Source organism: Ornithorhynchus anatinus, chromosome 3 (genome assembly GCF_004115215.2).
Source record: "Ornithorhynchus anatinus isolate Pmale09 chromosome 3, mOrnAna1.pri.v4, whole genome shotgun sequence".
Classification (NCBI taxonomy): domain Eukaryota; kingdom Metazoa; phylum Chordata; class Mammalia; order Monotremata; family Ornithorhynchidae; genus Ornithorhynchus; species Ornithorhynchus anatinus.
In genome coordinates this window covers 65491455-65505377 of record NC_041730.1, presented here as the reverse complement: position 1 = coordinate 65505377, position 13923 = coordinate 65491455, and the positions used below count along the sequence as shown (strand labels likewise).

Genomic DNA, 13923 nt, shown 5'->3' with positions numbered 1-13923 from the left:
CTCAGGCCCAGGCTCTTTCCACTAGGCCACACAGCTTCTTTTGACCATTTCCTTTTGCTTTCTTCTTTACACATTCCAGTACCAGATTGAGGTTCTGCCTGGCTGGAAAAATGTGAGATAAACCAAGGACCCACAGCCCCATTTGTTCTCACCCCACCCCATCCCACTCCTCTTTGTGGGTTTTTGCCGCAAAGAGAACCAGTGTGTGGATGGATGCTGAGAGCCGGATCCCTACCATCCACTTGGGCACATCCTCTCCCTCCAGAAGACCATCCACAGGCTGTCATCCACAGCTCACACACAAAATGGCCGAGGTTGAGGGAGGGTCAGGATGCCAGATTTCAAGCGGAACCAGTTAGACAGGATTACAGCTGGCCTTAGGAGCAGGAGTGACCCCTGGATAGGCGTGTGGAGTATGAATCAATCAGTGGTATTTATTAAGCACTTTCTATGTACAGAGCACTGTACAAAGCCCTTGGGAGACAGAGTTGGGAGACATGTTCCCTTCCCACAACAAGTTTAGAGTATCAGGCTGTAACTTGCGGGCTTTTGTGGTGGTGGGACGCCCTAACTTTCCTTTGTGTGACCGTGTAGCGGCCTGGAATGTCTCCTCAACATCACGTTCCCATTGTGTGTCCAGCGCTGCTTGGACCAGGCCTTGTCAGCGAACTCTCCTCCAGCTCCCTTGCCTCAGGCTGGCTTGGTTTTCATGCCTCTGCCCATTAAGAGGGAGAGGTGATTGGGGCCAGGTGGTGGCTGGCAGGTAATGGGGAAGAAAACCCAGACCTTGCCCCAGGTAGAGCTTGAAGCCTGAAGGGACTCTTTGTCCGCCTGCCTGTTCTTAAGTTGCAGCCCATTGTAGAAGGGGGCAGCAGGGCCAGGCGTGAAACAGTGGAGAAACGTGAAAAGCAAAGGGTGGTGGCCCCAGGGCACTGAAGAACTCTGTTTCCTTGGAAACTGTGACCAGAACTATGCAGTCAATCATATTTGTTGAGCACTTACAGTGTGCAGAGCACTGTATTAAGCGCTTGGGAAAGTACAGTAGAGCAGACACATTCCTTGCTCGTGTTTGCTCTGCCCCCTATTAGAAAAAAACTACTTTTTCTTTCTTGTTCCAGAGGAGCTAAGTGCTCTTGTGACTCTATTGGAGTTGTTGGTATTGATTTTTCCCCCCTTTGTATTTTGCTTGATTTTGTGGATAAGGATCATTGGCAAGACTGGAAAAAAACCATCATAAATAGTAATTTTGATTCTGCCTGGTCGTTCCTCTTCTTGCGGCTTTTGTGCCTCCATCCAGCCCGTATAACTTTTCTCTTTCTCTCTTTCTCTCACCTCCCCAATGGCTCGATGGTTTCTCCTAATAGAACAAAGAGTTCAAGACTCTGAACGAGCAGCTTTCCACAGTGACCTCTGCCCACACCATAGAGGTGGAGAAGCTGAAGAAGGAGCTGGCCCGCTACCAGCAGAGCCAGGGAGGGGACGACAGCCAGCGCCTCAGTTTGCAAGAGGAAATCGAGACCCTCAAGGTGGAGCTCGGGAAAGCCCACTCGGAGAAGAAGATCCTAGAGGATGTCCATGCCCAAGAGAAGGATGAACTGAGAAAGGTAGGCCCCTGGCCGCTGCAGCCAGAAGCAGGAGCGTATTCTAGCACCACCAGAAAATCCAGGATCCTCCCAGAGTCCTTTGTCCCCATCTGTTGGTCAGACAATAATGTTTACTGAGCACCACTGGGAGTGGAGCACTGTGCTTGTAGCCTTACAGCAAGCAGTCTGATGCCTGCCTATTAAATTCCCAAGCACTCGAGAGGCTTAGAATCAAAAGCCAAAGGAAAGCTAACGCTTCTTTCTGCCAGCACCTCTTAGCACCACTCTGAGTTGCAACAAAGCCCTCATCTGTGCCCTCCTACCTCATGAATTTCTGTTGGGATTACGGGACCGGCTGGGGTTGGGGGGCAATTGGGGTGTCTCCACACAGGCTGGTCCCCAGAGTCACTGTTTGGGATCTTGATTTCATCAGATGGAAGGAGGGGAAAAACTCCCGGTTTCCGATTCCTCATCCCTCCCTCCTGTTTTTCTACTCTTTTCCTCTCTCAATTGTAATGTGTTTATGGGAAAGTACACTGAATAAATAACATGGTTCATGTTGTGCGCCTGTGATAGAACCCTGGGGCTGTGAGCCACTTTGGATTGCATTTGTAGCCGGGCTTTTTTTCCTCTGTGGATTCCTGAAGTTAGCAGGATGGAGTTGTGTTAACAACCGCCAACGGAAGTGTGAGAAGCAGCGTGGTCTAATGGAAAGAACACAGGACTGAGAATCAGAGGACCAGGGTTCTAATTCTGGCTCTGCACTTGCCAGCTGTGTGATCTTGGGAAAGTCATTGAACTTCTCTTTGCCTCAGTTACCTCAACTGGCAAAATGGGGTTTCAATATCTGTTCTCCCTCCTATGTAGACTGTGAGCCCCATGTGGAACAGGAACTATTTGACTTGATTAACTTGATTCTGCCCTAGGGCCTAGAGCAGTGCTTAATACATAGTAAGTGCTTAACAAATACCATTTAAAACAAAAAAACCTCAGTGCACATCCTACATACACACTTAGAACAGTGCCTGACACATAGGAAGTGCTTAAGTGCCCCAGAACAATAGCAACTGAAATAGGCCTGAAAGAAATGAGATAAAAGAGTTAAATCAGTGCATTCATCTCCACTTTTTTTTCTTTTGCGGAGTCAGGGAAATCTTTTTTGCTGCTGACGGTCTTGTTGGGTTTTAGTAGAAATCAGTCCTGGGAACTCAGGCCTCTGGAAACAATTGCTGCAGGCAGATCCTTCAGTCAGTGTATTTATTGAGTGCTTACTGTGTGTAGAGCATTGTACTAAACATTTGGGAAAGTGCAATTGAATAGAGGTGGTAGAAATGATCTCTGCCTTTAAGGAGCTTACAGATAGGGGAGGTAGCAAAGTATCAATCAATCAATAGCATCTATTGAGTGCTTACTGGGTGCAGATCTCTGTACTGAGCGATTGGGAGAATACAATACAGTGGAGTTGGTAGACATGTTCTCTACCCCCAAGGAGCTTAGAGTCTAGAGGAGATGTCCATAAGGGCTGAAGGGCTGAGGGGGCAGTCAGATGAGTTTAAGAATGCTTAAAGGGGTACAGGCCAAAGTGCTTAGATGATGCAGAAGGGAAAGTAAAAGAGTAAAATTAATAGGGAGTCTGGAGAGTGGGTGAACCCTGCTATGGAGGGAAGGATGTGGCATTGGTAAAGAAGGCCTTCCCTGACTAAGCCCCCCTTTTTATGGTATTTAATAATAATAATGTTGGTATTTAAGCACTTACTATGTGCCAAGAACTGTTCTAAGTGCTGGGGGAGATACAAGGTAAGCAGGTTGTCCCACGTAGGGCTCACGGTCTTCACCCCCATTTTACAGATGAGGTAACTGAGGCACGGAGAAGTGAAGTGACTTGCCCGAGGTCATACAGCTGAGAAGTGGCGGAGTCGGGATTAGAACCCATGACCTCTGACTTCCAAGCCCGGGCTCTTTCCACTGAGCCATGCTGCTTAAGCACGCTATGTCCCAGGCACTATCTAAGCCCTGGGGTAGATACAAGCTAATCAGGTTGAACCCACATGGGGTTCACAATCTTATTCTGCATTTTACAGAAGAGGTAACTGAGGCACAGAGAAGTAAAGCGACTTGCCCGAGGTCACATGACAGATAAGTGGCAGAGATGGAATTAGGACGCAGGTCTCTCTGACTCCCAGGCCCATGCTCTATCCACTAAGCCATGCTGCTTCCCCTTCCCACCCTTCCTCTCTGTATAGCCTATGTACTCGGATCTGTGTCTTAAGGGGTACTTGATATTTTATCCCACGCTTAGCCCCAAAGCACTTATGCACATAGCTTACACTCTGATATTTCCCCTCTCTGTATTTGATTTTAACTTCTGTTTCCCTATCTAGATGATAAGCTCCTTGCGAGCAGCCATCTTTTCTCCAGTGCTTAGTACAATACTTGGCACATAGTAAGCACTTAAATGCCATAATTATTAATTAGCATTATTACCAACTCTATTGACTTTTCTGAGTGTTTAATACAGGAATGCATGGCATTCCTGGGAGTCAGAAGGTCATGGGTTCTAATCCCCGCTCCACCACACGTCTGCCATGTGACATGGGCAAGTTGCTTTACTTCTCTGTGTCGCAGTTACTTCATCTGTACAATGGGGATTGAGACTGTGAGCCCCACTTGGGGCAGGGACTGTGTCCAACCCGATTTGCTTGTATCACCCCGGTGCTTAGTAAGGTACTTGGCATATAGTAAGTGCTTAACAAATGCCACAATTATTACTATTATTATTAATATCGTGGTGATCAAGGAGACAGGAATTCCATTTACAGTGGGGCCAACAGGCAGAGACTTCTCATCTCCCAGGTCCAGCCCATGATGGGGGGTAGGCTTCCACCTCCCACTCCCCCCTTCCCATCCCCCCGATCAGCCTTTCTTTTTGGTGACCCTGTATGTCCCTGGCTCTTCTGCGTTAGTTCCCTGTTCTCCCTTTCCATATGGAGGATTCTGTCCAGGTCCACAGTAAGAAAGATTGAAACACAGGCTCTGCCTGTGACTTATTGGGAGTAACTTATTGGGCCAACTAACGGCCAACAAATCAGGGGATGCTCTGCTTTACGGTGTAGTCTGACTTGTTGCCCTGGAACCCTAATAAACCAACTAGGACAAATGACTGTCGACTCTCTCAGTAAAGTCTCTGTTGATGGAGGTGTACTCTCCTTTGGAAGCTGTTTACCATGTTTCATCATCCTGAAAGTTATGAAGTTCTTCAGCATTTGTGTGCATATCCGTACTTTATCTTTATATCTGTCTCCCCTACTAGACTGTAGGCTTCTTTTGGGGAGGGAATGTGTCTACCAACTCTGTTATATTGTTCTCTCCCAAGCGCTTACTACAGCACCAGTAAGTGCTCAGTAAATAGATTGTCTCATTCACTGCATCCAGCCAAGATGCCTTCTGCTTTAATTTCAACCCATTCCCATGTAAATATGGAATACAGCTGGTCAGCAGCCTCCTCATAAAATCAATCAAATTTATTGAGCACTTACTGTGTGCAAAGCACTATACTAAACATTTGGGAGAGTACACTACAACAGGAATGAGAGACATGTTCCTTGCCCACGTGGAGCTGCCAGTCTATTAGCCTTCTTATACATAAGACCATCTCTTAGTTACCCCTTTAACCCCAATTCTCTAAGCTAAGCAACTCCAATTCCTTTAACCTTTCCACTTAAGTCCTTCCATTTTTCAGCCCTTCCATTATTTTTGTTACTCTTCTCTGGACCCTCTCAATCTTTCGATCAGTGGTAATTGAGTATTGAGTGGGGAACAGGCTACCATATGTTTGCAAGATAGATGTTCCCTATCCCCAGTGACCTTACAATCTTGTGGGGGAAACAGACATAAAGCATTTACAAATAGTGGGAGCAAGAGGAAAAAGGTCAGGAAGTAGGTCACGTATGACAGGATGAAATAACTGAATGAACAGTTAAATATATAAATGTACATAGGTACTGTGGATAGGAATTAATTCTATTGGTGCTAAGTGTGGCTATGGGGGTGATGGATCTAGGGTGTCGTGAATTTGTTGGGGAAGGCTTCTTGGAGAATTTGGGATTTTTGGAGTTCTTTGCCAATGGGGAGAGCTGTGGTACAATGGAATTGGGGCTGAGAGATGGGGTTCCAGGCTGGGGAAACAGCAGAAGCAATGGACCAGAAGAGGAAGAATCGAGGGTGAGGTGCAGTTAAAAGCTTGGAAGAAATGAAGAATGCAGGCTATAAAATGTCAGGTGAAAAATATAGCAGTAATAGTTGTGATAATATTCATTTTTTTTATTTTTATGGTATTAAGTGCTTACTATGTGCCTGGTACTGTTTTAAATGCTGGGGCAGGTACAAGCTAATTAGTTTGGACACAGTCCGTGTCCCATGTGGGCTTCTCAATCCCAATTTTACACGAGGTAACTGAGGCAGAGAGAAGTTAAATGACTCACCCGAGGTCACATAGCAGACAAGTGGCAGAGCCAAGATCAGAACCCCTGTTCTTCTGACTCCCAGGCCCATGTTCTGTCTACTAGGACACACTGCTTCTCTACATGTGAAAGTTTGATACAGTCCCTGGCCCTCCAAGGACTCCCACTCTGAAAAATAAGGTGGGAAAGGGCTTGAAGACCAATGCAATAGGAAAGATGAAACGATGTAAATTCAAAACATGGAAGACAAATTCTGTCTGTAAGGTGGAATCAGCTGATGGAGAGCCTGGCTGGTAGTGGTAAGGAGTGTTTGCTCACTTCCGAGGAACATGGGTCAGAGGCTTTGAAGGAGTGGAGAATGGTGTGCCGAGTGACCTTTCAGGAACATGGTCTGTGCAGCAGCATGGAATATGTACCGAAAAGGAGAGAGGGTGGAAGAAGAAAGACCAGCGAGGAAGCTGATACAGTAATCTAATAGCAATATATCAAGAACTAGGATCAGGGTGATGGTAGTTTGGGTGGAGAGGATGGGGCGGTTCTGGGAAATCTTAAATTCCAATCCCGCTCTGCCACTTATCAACTGTGTGACTTTGGGCAAGTCACTTAACTTCTCTGTGCCTCAGTTCTTTCATTTGTAAAATGGGGATGAAGACTGTGAGCCTCACGTTGGACAACCTGATTACCTTGTATCTACCCCAGTGCTTAGAACACTGCTAGGCACAGAGTAAGAACTTTCCAAGTACCATCATCATTATTATTATCATTAAGGAAGTAAAATAATAAATGGTATGGTCTGGGTTTAATGATAGGAAGAATGAGAAATGTTATAGTAGGAAGATAACTATTTTCAAGACTTTTATTCAAATGGAGGCTAAAGTTTGGAGTAGGGTTTTTTAATTTTGAAAAAATGCTATTACCAGAACTAAGGCATTCATTCATTCAGTCATGTTTAGTGAGTGCTTACTGTGTGCACAGCAAATTTTTATATCAGTTTTATGTTGTGATTTGTTGCCCCAATAAGCACTATAGAGGTAGATAGTTTAAATTCATTTTTCAGGAGTATAAAATGGTGTTAAATGAATTTTAAACTACAAAATGGCTTTCATTTATCGTATACAAGTAAAGCACACTGACATTGCTTATCCTCAAGGCTTTCCATCATGCCTAAGGATTTCCAAGAGGGACACCTATTGGATGCAGATTTTTTTTTTCTCCAGCCAGCATGGACCCTTGATAGATCCTGGGCTTATTTCCTTGAAAATCTAGACTGAATCAAGTATCTGCATTTTCCACAGTCTGGGCTACTTTGGATCAAGTTCCGTTTCTAAGTTGAATAGATTCTGTATAATCGTTCGCTGGGCAATTGGAAAAGTGGAGCTACTTCTCACCCAGTTCTTCAGAAAATCCTCTGGACTGTAAGCTCACTGTGGGCAGGGAACTTATCTACTAACTCTTATATTGTACTCTCCTAAGCGCTTAGAAGAATGCTCTGCACAGAGTAAGCACTCAATAAATACGATAGATTGAAGTGAGAAGAGCAAATTTCCCCTTAATGTCCCATTGATTGATGGCTCGTTGTAGCAATCAATCATATTTACTGAGCACTTACTATGTGCAGTTCTCTTGGGAGAGTACAGTATGACAAAGTTGGTAGACACATTTCTTGCCCACAACGAGCTTACAGTCTAGAGGAGTAGCAAACCCCAGTTTTGTCAGAGCCAAGCATTTAGGTATCAGAAGGCAAGAAGCAGGAGTGGATGCAAAAACAACTTCTCAAACCTTTAAACCCGGCCCTCCCAAGAGAAAAGTCCAAAAGCCTTTGCTCAGAAGGGCTCCGACGAGCCTCGAGTTGAGAATAAAAAGCATCTTGGCTTTTCAGTCATGGGCGGGTGGGTCCAGTAGCTCACATGAATTAGTGTGTATTCTGCTTCTTTATCATTAGCATTGTGTTAAGTTGGACACCGGCCAGTGTCTCAGTAAATTAGCTCGGGTCCAAAGGCACTGGTTCTAGAAGAAACTGGACTGGGCCTCAAAGGAATCAGACTCTGCCAGGGGAATTTAAGTTGAGGTCAAACGTACGCCACCGTCTCTCCACTTCCCCTTCCCCCATCCCTCTTGGGAGGGTGTGATGTTTGCTGCTGTCAGATGGTCCCACTGTACCATGGAGGAATGTGGCAGCTCAAGCTCCTGGATCAGCTCCAGGAGCTTCCTGTTGGCCAGGAGTTAGCGGTTGGGCTGCCATTCCTCTGAGGGAACAGAGCCTTGCCTTGAGGAGGTGTCAGGGCTCAATTTTAGGGATAATGGAGTGTCATGTTCAATCTGGGAGTGTCCACGTTCTGGCCGCTCACATTCCAGACTGTGAAGAGTCCAGAGATGTGGGAAGGGGATAATGTCCCACCTCACTCCACACCAGACCGCTGCCTAGAGAGCCATGGCTGAGTCCCAGCTTCTCCTGTTTCTGGTTGCCAAGCGCCTCCGGGGGCATCTAAAGTTTCATCAAAATGAGTGGTCATGAGTTTTGAGGGTTTGTTTTTTTATAATATCTGTTAACTGTTTACTCTGTTCCAGGCACTGTATTAAGCTCTGGGGTTGATACAAGCTAATCAGGTTGGACACAGGCAATGTCCCACAAGGAATTCACAGTCTTAGTCCCCATTATACAGATGAGAGAGACTGAAGCACAGAGAAGTTAAGTGACTTGCCCAAGGTCACACATCAGATAAGTCACTGAGCTGGAATCAGAACCCAGGTCCTTCTGACTTCCAGGCCCGTGCTTTTTCCACAAGGCCATGCGGCTTCTCTGAGTTCCTGAGGAGAAAGCAGCAACTCACCTTCACTCTCGAATACATTGAACTTGTAGGGATGGGGGCCCTGTCCCAGCTGCCCTTTCCACACTCAGTGCTTCATGAGCCCCACTGACTTACTTCCACCTCCTTATTCCTCCAGTTAAATATTCAGTTTCAAGCCTGAACCAATGAAATGGACTCAGCATCAAGCTGGAGAAACATTGTCCCGTTTTACTCACTTGAACAGGGGGAAAACCACCTCTATTAACCAGTGGCATTGGAAACAAAAAAGCTAATTTTTAAATTATGCCTGTCGTTCGATTAATTCAAATCCATAGACCTGAGAGTAATGGAGGCGCAGTATGATTTCCGGAGCTGATCATTCGGCCCATCTGGGCTTTCTGGCAAAAGAGAAACTGTACTACAGAGGGGGATGTGGGACTGGAAGAGGGGAAGGTAGAGTTGGGTTGCCCAAAATGAGTCCTCCTTGGGCAGTTGCCAGGTTATCGCTGATCTAATGGAGGAAGTATTTCATTTATCCAGCAGGAAGACAGTTTGTTCAGCTGTCCTTTGCCCCCTCCCTTCACCTCTGCCCAACTACAGAAACTCTGGGAACCTGTAGCAGTAGTTTACTGGTCTGGCTGGTTTTTCCCATCAATAAAAACCCTGCCCTGGCCTCTCTACATCCTTTTTCTCATAGACACTTCAGAGCCACTAGGCAGAGCCCTAGGAGGCATATGCAGTGCAAGGATGCCAGGAGAGACCCAGAGGTGGTTCTGCCCAGGTAGCAGAAGGTTCACACTGACCCACACCTCCTGCAGAAATGTGGCAGCCTCCAACACTGACACCAGGGGTGGTTGTGGCCTTACTTGGTTTTGGTTTTTCCCTCATTTAATTTCTCCTGAGGCCCCAGTCCCAGACCCAGAATCCTTTAGTCCTTCCTCCTAGAATCCTCAATTTGCCAGCTTCTCTCTGGAACTCAAGTGCCCTGAACTAATCATAGAATTCAGATCTGGCCTAAAGTTTAACTGGAGTTAGGAAAAGAGGAACTCAGTCTTGTGACACCAAAGTACTCCCTCAAAGGCCTACAAGAACTTTGGTCTTTTGGCTGCCAGGTGTGTGGGGAAAAGCTTGGGTGAAGAGGGGCTGGGAGACCTCTTGTGTCATTGGGATTGTTGCCCAGTTCCCAACAACTCATCTATCAATCAGATAATCAGAGGCATTTATTGAATGCTTACTCTGTGGAGAGCCCTGAACTGTACTGGTCTCCTGCTGATTGACATGGGTCCTTTTTACTTGTGAGAAGCAGCATGGTAAAGGAGTCAGAAGGTCGTGGGTTCTAATCTCAGCTCCGCCACTTGTCTGCTCTGTGACCTTGGGGAAGTCACTTCACTTCTCTGCATCTCATTACCTCATCTATAAAAGGGGGATTAAGACTGAAAGCCCCACGTGGGACAACCTGATTACCTTGTACCTACCCCAGTACTTAGAACAGTGCTTGGCATATAGCACTTAAATACCATCATCATTACTATTATTATTACTTGCTGCTTTTCCTGAAGCCGACCTGGTTCTGCATGGAGCTATTAGGCCTGGGTTGGAGGGGTCAAACACAGAGTAATCCCAGCCCTTACTCCCACCCTTCTTGAGCAGAGATTGTGAGAAGATCTCTATCCCTATTGGCAGGGATCTGGGAAATGTGATTCAAGATCCCATTGTCAGGAAGAATCTCAGAGGTCTCCTCGGGGCTGGCTTTCCCAGAGAGCTGTGGAGCTAAGATAGGCCTGGTATCCTCCCTGAGTCCCAGAAACCATGGCTGATAGGACTCCCCTATTCCCCTTACCTCACAGGGGAATTTCAGGCCACATTGAGAAGCAAAATGGGAGGCAGTGTACCACAGTGGATGAAACACAGACCTGAGTTTGAATTTCAGCTCTGCCACTTGTCTGCTGTTTGACCTTGAGCAAGCCACTTTACTTCTCTGGGCCTCAATCTCCTGTAAAGTGGGGATTAAGACTGTGATCCACACTTGGGATAAGGACTGTGTCCAACCTGATTAACTTGTATCTATCCCAGCGCTCAGTACAATGCCTGGCGCATAGTAAGTGCTCAACATATACCATTAAAAAAATACTGACCCTGTTGTCAAACCCTTTGAGTCTGTGGGTAGAAGTTACACCAAAATCTTTTGATTTCCAGATATTAAAACCTGCCTGGAGAAAGAATGGGAAAGGGGAAATTCATCAATCGATCCATTATTAATGTTTGAGTGTTACTGTGCACAGAGCAGTGTACGAACCTCTTGGGAAAGTACAGTACGAAAGAGTTGATGAACAAGATTCCTGCCTACAAGAAGTTTACAGTCTTGAGAGTGTAAACTTTGTATTCCATAAAACCCACTTTGGGTTTCTACTTTTCTAGCATTTCCAGGATCATGAAACCAATCCCCAGTAATAAGCTTACTGCGTCTGCAAGCACTGAGAACAGTATTATCCTTTTAAATACACCCTTTTCAAAGAACATCTGGCAGGCAGAACAAGGCTAGTGAGTGAAATTTTTCACAGGTCCAGGTCTGTTTTTGTGGAGTTTTTTGCTTTCAGAGTAACAAGAGTAATTACCAAATTGAGGGGGGAGGAGATTAGTTACTGTTTTCTTTTAAGAAAAACTAAAGGAAAACTCAGCCAGGTGAAACGCTATTTCCCTTCAAAAGAGGTCTGACCTGGCATTGGCCTGTATTCCAAAAGGTAACGTGCTGTTGCTATGTTCTTTTTTAGCGAGTCTCTGCTCTGGAGAAAGAAAACGCTCTTTTGAAACATGAAAAAGAGGAGCTCAACAACCAAATCCTTGGCCAAACTAAAGGTAAGTGGAAAGGCTTATAGTTCTTTACCAGCAAATTGGAAAGTCTTTTTTTTTAAGTTTTTCATCCCTTCAACTTCCATTCCTTCCCCCCCTTCACTGTCATCACATTCAAATTTGCCTGCGAGAGGCTGCAAGCATGTCTACATGTTTCGCTTCTGAACATTAATAAAGAGAAGAAATCTGATTTAATCATGGCAGGATTAAGAAGGAAATGAGCTTCCACAGAATCCCCCATTCAAATTACATTTTGGGGTTTTATCAGGGTGGCTAAACAGGAAAACTGCTCTACTAATATTCTCACAAAGAATTTTCAGAGGAACCCCGGGCCACAATATCAGTGATGAATGAAACACTGAGTCAGACTTATCTTAGGATGATAAGAATGAGAGAATGAATTATTTCAAAAGGCAGACTGTAGCAGAGTCCAGTGAAAAATCCATGCATTTTGTCTCAAAAAGAGGTTTTTCCAGATGTCATTTGTGTTTCTGGGATTAATGAGGACTGGGCCTGTCTAAAAAAAAAAAAATCAACTCATACTACTTATCCCCCAGAAGAAAGGGGAGTTTGTTCACTTGAATCAGCACATTAATAGGCAGGTGAATAACTTGCTTTACCTAGATATATATTAGTAACCCCCAGGTGAGTCTCTAATCCCTCTTCCCTGAGATAGGGCCATTTCTCTGCAAAAAGAATCTTCTTGCTGTATTAATCAGTGATATTTATTGAGTGTTTGTGTGCAGAACATTGTACAAGCGCTTAGGAGAACATAGTACAACAGAGTTGATAAGCACCTTCCCTGCTCACAATGCACTTACAGTCTAGAGGACTCTATCTACAGGACAGAGTCAGTTTGGCCTTTTTGTTAAGCCATATCAGGTGTGGGGAAGGCAGCGTGTAAGAGAAGAGGAAGCAAGCCTGAATTTTTTTAAAAGCCTTCTAAAATCCTCATAAAAGAAAGGAATGGCCAAATAATGACTTGCACCCACATTATTTTTATTATTTTATTTACTAAGTACTTAATCTGTGCTAAGTCCTGGAATGGATTAAAGATTTTCAGATCTCATAAAGTCTTAATGGCTCATGGGGTCCATGGTCTAGTTTTTCCCTGTTTTGTAGATGAGAGTACTGAGACACAGAATTATGAAATGACTTGCCCAAGGTGGCACGGCAGGCCAATGCCAGAGCTGGGACTAGAATCCTGAGCTCTTTCCACTAGGCCAGGCTGACTCACTGCTTTTTTTTTTTTATCATTTTACTGAAATGATGGGGTGCACTGCACTTGTACTGAAGCTTCAGCTAATTGGGTAGTGGAACTCCTGTCCATGTGGGCCTGGCCTGGGCCCGTCTTGTTCTCACAAGTATCACTCATCATCACCACTGCCCCCAGGGATGCCTGTCCTCTGTCACTTGCCTCTTGCCCTCCAGCACCCCCGAAAATGTTTTTTAAAAGGATCAGCATTAATGCCTTTAGTGCTGGCAATTCTAAAAGTCGGTGCTGATTTTGAAGACAGTTGAGAAGGGCTGAGTGCTTCCAATCCCTTTACATTGTACTCACCCAAGCACTTATACAGTGCTCTGCTCATAGTAAATGTTCAATAAATACAGTTGATTGATTGATTGGATTATGTCCTTTTCCAGCCTGGGAGCCCCTCACATTCCATTGTCTGATGGAACCAGAGACAGGGAAAATGAAGACAGGAAGAAATGAAGAAAGGAAAATTCAGTCCTTCTGACCCTTTCTAACAACTGGGCCCGTCTTTCCCCACCCACTCCTCACCTTTCCACAACCTCACCCCACCTCTAGCAATTCCAGGAAGAGAAGCAGAGGGCCAAACTCTGACACAGACCCCTCCGTCTGTCTCGATGATAGACAGAGGCAGAGAGGATGCTGTGCAGTATGAGAGTAGAACCCAGTTCTTTAAACCGACCGGGGCCTCCACACTTATTTCTGGCTTTTCCCCCAGGGTCCTGTCCCCTTCCCCTGGTATTGAGGATCATCTTCTTCCATCATTTCCTCTGAGGCCAGCTGGATTAGACTCCCCCAGTTAGACTGTGAGCCCATCATTGGGCAGGGATTGTCTCTATCTGTTGCTGAATTGTACGATCCAAGCGCTTAGTACAGTGCTTTGCACATAGTAAGCGCTCAATAAATACTATTGAATGAATGAATGAATGGATTGATTGGAGTTTTTCCCATTTTCCAGGATGTTCATGAGATGGCTGGGTAGATTCATT

The 13923-nt window shown here is 45.3% G+C and overlaps 1 protein-coding gene across 3 annotated transcripts in view; it reads left to right on the top strand.

Annotated features, from left to right (window-relative positions):
- The window catches only part of MYO5B (myosin VB), a 360820-nt gene that overhangs the window by 290176 nt on the left and 56721 nt on the right, over positions 1 to 13923 (top strand). For all 3 annotated transcript variants that reach the window (XM_039911492.1, XM_029060231.2, XM_029060229.2), the window contains exons 22-23: positions 1365 to 1604; positions 11604 to 11688. In XM_039911492.1, coding sequence (XP_039767426.1) covers positions 1365 to 1604; positions 11604 to 11688 — 325 coding nt within the window. The remainder of the gene's footprint in view (positions 1 to 1364; positions 1605 to 11603; positions 11689 to 13923) is intronic.